At 42.1% G+C, this 5,705-nt stretch overlaps 1 protein-coding gene across 1 annotated transcript; it reads right to left on the reverse strand.

Annotated features, from left to right (window-relative positions):
- Positions 1–282: 282 nt before the first annotated feature.
- Positions 283–5,697, reverse strand: LOC112962317. The gene is made up of 2 exons (XM_026058366.1): positions 5,546–5,697; positions 283–3,626 (listed from the first exon to the last, which is right to left on the reverse strand). The coding sequence occupies exon 2, from the start codon at positions 3,426–3,428 to the stop codon at positions 2,145–2,147; it is 1,284 nt and encodes a 427-aa protein (XP_025914151.1). The 5' UTR covers positions 3,429–3,626; positions 5,546–5,697; the 3' UTR covers positions 283–2,144.
- Between the last annotated feature and the right edge of the window lie 8 nt (positions 5,698–5,705).

Here is a 5,705-nt window from a genome sequence, read left to right on the forward strand (position 1 = left end):
AGACTTCTAATGCTTCTCACAGTAGATTTTTACTGAACAAGGGTTTGAATTAGGTCCATAAAATTGTGACACTTCAAAGTGGTGGTCTTCAGTTTCCTTGGTTCTTCATGTGTAAGCTGCTATTAATTACTCTTCCTCTAAGGAATATAGTAAAAATAAATGAGATGATAGGTATATGGATCCTGTAGTGCTGGTGGTTATCTAAGTACTTCAGAAAGCACCTTCATTTGTGGTGAGAATAAGTTTTGCAGCTTTAAATTAGAGTTCCTGGACAACACAGCATAAGATTTAAAACATAGAATTTTAATAACCCCCACAGGGGGAAAATATATCTTATAAAAACCAAAATGGTTAGCAAGAACACTGATAGGTACTTCAAAGAAAGAAGAGCAAGGAGATACGGATTTGTGTGTGCATATTTGTAATATTTGTTCCCCCCCTGCACCAAACCCCTACCCAAAGCTGAAGGCAGTCTTGTCATTTAAAATTAGTTTGGTCAAAGTTTTATTCCTCCTACACTGCTGGAATTAACTGATGACAGGACTTTAATGAGTTGCTCAAAAAGCAGAGGATTTTCCATTTTTAGCTCCTGAGTTTTTCCAGTATAATCTCTTTGTTCCCCTTTGAATTTTTTGGTATGGAAGTCCATTATGAGCAATTAATACTAACTAATTTCAGTCAGTATTTTAGGTATATATGAAACAAAAAACATTCTTAGGATTGAAGTGCTACTGGAAATATCAAAGTAATTTTTACTAAGAAGCAATTTGTTGAAGTTACTTGAAACAGTATTGAAATAAGCTGTTTTTTTAGGTAATATTTTTATAAAGAAGCATTGAAGATTCTATGCTGAAATGCTGTACAGCTGACTGCTTGCTTATCTAAATGCAAAATGTAATTAAATGCTGTATTAGATACTTTTCCAGCAAGGCATTAGGGGTGACTGAGGATCTCAATATTAGGATTCCAACTGCAGTTGCACATACAGTTGAGCTGCTGGTAACAATCTTGCTCCCTTCTCAGCTCAACCCTCTTCACACACCAGTCTCACCTACAGGATGTCCCTTATCCTGGCGCTAATACTTACTGGCACCCTTCTCTGATTTTTTTTTTTCCTTTTCTTTTCTTCCCCCCCCCCCCCCCCTTTCTCTCCAGCCACTGAAATGCCAGGGAATGTATCCACTTTTTTCTCCCCTTCATTTTAGGGAGACAAACTGGCTCACAGAGAGGCCCAGTGAACTCTAGAGCTCGTGCAAGGTAAGTGGCAGGAACAGGGGCAAGGGAGGTGACAGCTGTAGCAGGATCTCCCTCTTTTGATAGCAGTGAACTATTATGATGCTCAGTGCTTATTTGCAGTGGTTGCCACAAAAGAATTTTGGTGACAAATGGAGACAGGTATAAAACCTGTGATAAAGGTTATCACATCTGGAAGATCCAAGCTATTACCCCTAATGCAAGAAATAAACCCCAAAACAGTTACAGGGCTATTTTTTAAGGTTTTCTTTTCTTTCTTTTTTTTTTTTTTAAGGAATGTTATCAAACTTTCTAAACCTATTTTCAGCTGATGACAGGAGAAGTATTAGCTCAGAGCACAGCTCCACAGGAATGTCATGAGCTAACAGAAATGCCCTTCAGTAAAGTATTTGTGAAGATATAAAGTAAGGGCTTCCAGTTTAGAAACATTTACCCATTTCTGTCATTGTACAGCATGCTAGACTCGCTCCATTTTCAATCTTGGATTGCTGCAAGAACAGGTCTTTTTTTTAAAAAAAAAAAAAAGCAAAAGTAGCAGTAAGCTTAACTGAAGAAACCTGTCTGACATTAAGTACAGCCAAAAGGGATCTAGAGGTTTAAATAATAAATTAAATGGAGCAAATTTATGAAAGTATCTGCATTTTAGAAAGGTGACCTTTCAGGTTTTAATACTCACTGTTCCACATGAGAAGAGGTCATTAAAACCTTGTTCAACTATCTTCCTCCCCCGCCCCTCCCCCCCCCCATTTGTCCAAAAGTATTGTGGTTTTTAATTGTTGTGATAAACATCTTGTTGAAGAGATGATCAGGGCCACAAGTGAGAAAAAAAAAAAAAAAGACATCTTACAAATAAAGCACCAGTAGAATTAAGTATGATGGCAAGACATGCCTTAATCAATTTTGTCAATGATGACATAAGGCTCCTGGATTTCATTTATTTTTGAATTATAACTGTCCAGCTTTACTTCGTTGGATTCAGGAGAGTCTCCTTCAGGCTGCAACATGTTCCTTCTGCCATGTGCAGTGGTGCTGCTTATGTTTGGAGATTGGACATCAATACTTTGTGGTGGGATGTAGGTGGGATTAGGTGGCTCTCTAATGTGTCTGAAGCACACAGAAACTGTGTGTGCATTAGGACCATCCATTAATAGTCTCTTATTCTCGGACCCATTGGTGGGATCCTCCGTGTTCCTAGCAGAACAGCATAGATTTGAAGACAGCTCAATACGTGCAGCTGCTCTGCTCTGTGTCTGAGCATTACTTGGGTATGCACATTTTATTTTGGAATGATTAAAGTCTCTTACATTTCTGTCACTTGTACTTACATATGCTATTGACTCAGGTTGCCCAGTTTCCTCTACTGGATACATTAGCTCTTCTTGAGTTTCCTTGATTTGTAGTTTAGTAAAGGTTAAAGGCAACTCACAGACCTCCTCTTCCCTAGGGACGCTGTGGTCTGGGACAGATGCAATGTCCTTGTATGGCAGAGACTTCAGCTCATTGGGTTCATCAGCAGGGTCTGGGTCTACACAGTTTATGGCATCGCTAATTTTTGCTTCAATTGATTCTTCAGGGACTTCTTGAGCTTTGTACTCCAAACTGTTTTTACTGTCACAAGAGCTGTCAGCAAATATTGCAAAGGCTCGTGGACCGCTTGCTCCTGGTGAGAGTGGCACAGGCGGGATCTCATTTTCAGTTGACTGTGCAGTGACTGCCAAAACACATTCTTCACTTAAACCGTCTCTTGGCTTCTTTTCAAAAGCTTTTTGAGAAAGATTCTCACTGAAAATAGGTGTTTGTCCTATGACAATGTCACTATATTTGATCAAGAAGTCCTCACTGTCTGAGCATTTGCCTGGAAAGTGTGCTGTGTTAATGACTTGCCTTTGGTGTTCCTGAAGCCTGTTAGTGGATTGAGTAACTGCTAACTGAGGCATGTCATCTTTGATCTTAAGATTCCTAGCAGCTTCAAAGGATATATCACTGTTAGTTGAAGACTTAGGCTGAGTAACAAGGCACAAAGATGTCTCACTGTTTTCTTTGTTTTCCAGATTTTCAGAGTCTTCTCTCAGGGGTGCCTGCTCCTTTTTGTCCTTATCTCCATGATGCCAGTGCATTTGTGTTCTCTTTTGTAGGGTCTTCTCCAAATTGCCTTGTTTTTCTTCGTTTGTCATTTTGAGGATGGTTTCACACTCAATTCTTGCCAGGAATATTTCAAATGCAGTCTGCTTTGTTTCCTCATTGTTTCTCTTTCTGACAAGTGAAAACTCTGTTGCTGTTGTTGCAATGTAGCCTATTTTCTCCAGTACTGTTTTTACTATGTCATCTGGGAGCACAGACTGAATATAGTAGACAAAATTACCAGTGAACGTCTGAAACAGAACGCAACATTGAGAAACAGATGAACACTGACAAAAATCATAAAAGGCAAGAGACTTCCTAGAAAGAGAACTTCTTCAAAATTATTTAAGTTTTTTAGAAACTATTTTTCTACAAGTCTTACTGAGTCTTAAATTGAGGCAAGGGAGGCTTTTCTAACAGTATTATTTTGTCAGCCTCTCAAACATGATAGCTTTGCTCCAGCATAGTAATTTCTGAGAAGTTATGCCAATTTAAACTCGCTGGCATATTGGCCCAGAGCTTCAATATTAAAAAAAAAAAAAAGGGAGAGAAGAGGAAAATCATTTTGGTTAAACTAGAAAAATTCAGAAATAATAATAAAAAGATCGTGTTCCATTGAAGAATGTAAGATTTCTCAACAAATGAAAATACATGAAATAAATCACTGAGGTCTGACCTTTTCCGAAAGGAACAGACATAATGCACTTAGCCTATTAGTCATATTATTTAATCTGTGATGACACTATATCATTTTTTTTCTCCTTGGTTCAGGCTTCTGCTTTAACCTTACTATTGCAGAATTAAGTTGCCATTTCTTTGAAAATGCCTTCTTACATCAAAGGAGTATTCTAGAGGAGATACTGCTAAAACATGAACTTGACTTGCATAAATGCTGCTACTGTGCAACAGCTAAGAAACTGTTGAATGCTTGGCTCCATTTTGGAGCTAGCTAAGGCAATAGGCCTAGATGTTAAAGGGGAAGTAGTTTTTGGTTTTGCGTGAAACCCTGTGACAAGAGAGAAGGTGTTGACCGAAGTATGAAGAAGACTAACTCCAGGCAAGTCAGAACAGAATGGAGCTAGGAATGTGAAGACTTTCACAATCTGTACCTTGTTTTCAGACTGCCCATCTTGAGACTGACTTAGCTACTTTGTAACACAAAGTCAGACCTAAGAGTTGGTCCCGCAAATAAAACATTTGAGAGTAGAACAAAGCAGGCCCTACAAGAAGGCTGTTAAAATAAAAGGTTGTAATGTAACGTAGGACTGGGCCTCAGTCTGTTTTCAGCTAAAGCTGTCAGTGACTTTTGTTCCCCAGATCCTGTTCCTTCTAGAAGGGAAGTAATGAGCAGGCACTCTGGGGTGTGGCATCAGAGGTGGGAGAGGCAGAAAATAGGTGAATTGTGCATATGACCAGTAACTTTATCAAATGCATACCTACAGGGACACTGCTTGTTCTTCAACTTGTGCCTTTCAGTGCAATTGTTCCAGGCCTTCAGCTGGCTCTGGCAGATTCTGAGTCTTGGACTCTGGATTGCATACTGAAGCTTTCCCTGTAGCCATCAGGTCTTCAAAATTTCTTTTTGTTTTTAATGAAACCTAAGCTGCTTGTTGCATGGAAAGCTGAACCCACTAACTGCAGAAGATGTATGAGGGAAATAGTAACCTATAGCTGTTTGAGAACCCACAGAGATCCCTAAAGGCAGGAAAGAGGAAAGCAGTAGCTTCTCCTTACCAGCATCTGTTGCTGTAGAAAGGGAAGCAGATTTGCATTTTGGGTAGCGGGAGGTTTTGCTTAAATACAGATGAGTTTTGCATATGTTCTTCGAGGCAATGAGAGGGTGGGGAGAGGACTGTGTTCAGTGTGCTGCAAAAAGCAGCAGCCTTTCCACCTCTGGAGAGGGCTTTCCTACCGTCTCCTGAGCTCGGGTAGGTGGTAAAATCAGTGGAGCAGCAAGTGCCCGGGGCCACCAGCGCGGCTGGCCCGTGGCACCAGAGGCGGCTGACGGCACAGGCGACCACCCGCGCCAAGCGCGGGGCAGCGCAGCGCTCTGCCGGCGGCCCCGCCAGGCCCGCGCCGCCCCCGCCTCCCGGCCGCTCCTACGGCTCCGGTTTAACCCCCCGGGCCGAGCGGCGCTGCGGGCCGCCGCCAGGCCCCGCGGCGCTCCTACCTTCAGCGACTTGATCTCCTTCCTCCACGGGGAGAGGAGCAAGTTGACGCAGAGCAGCTCCAGCACCTCCAGCGCCTTCAGCAGGTCGCGGAGGACGCTGCTGCCGCCACCGCCGCCTTGCCCGCCGCGGGCCCGCCGGCACCGCTCTGCCACGCCGCAC

Source organism: Apteryx rowi, unplaced genomic scaffold (assembly GCF_003343035.1).
Source record: "Apteryx rowi isolate R43461 unplaced genomic scaffold, aptRow1 scaffold_1, whole genome shotgun sequence".
Taxonomy (NCBI): Eukaryota; Metazoa; Chordata; class Aves; order Apterygiformes; family Apterygidae; genus Apteryx; species Apteryx rowi.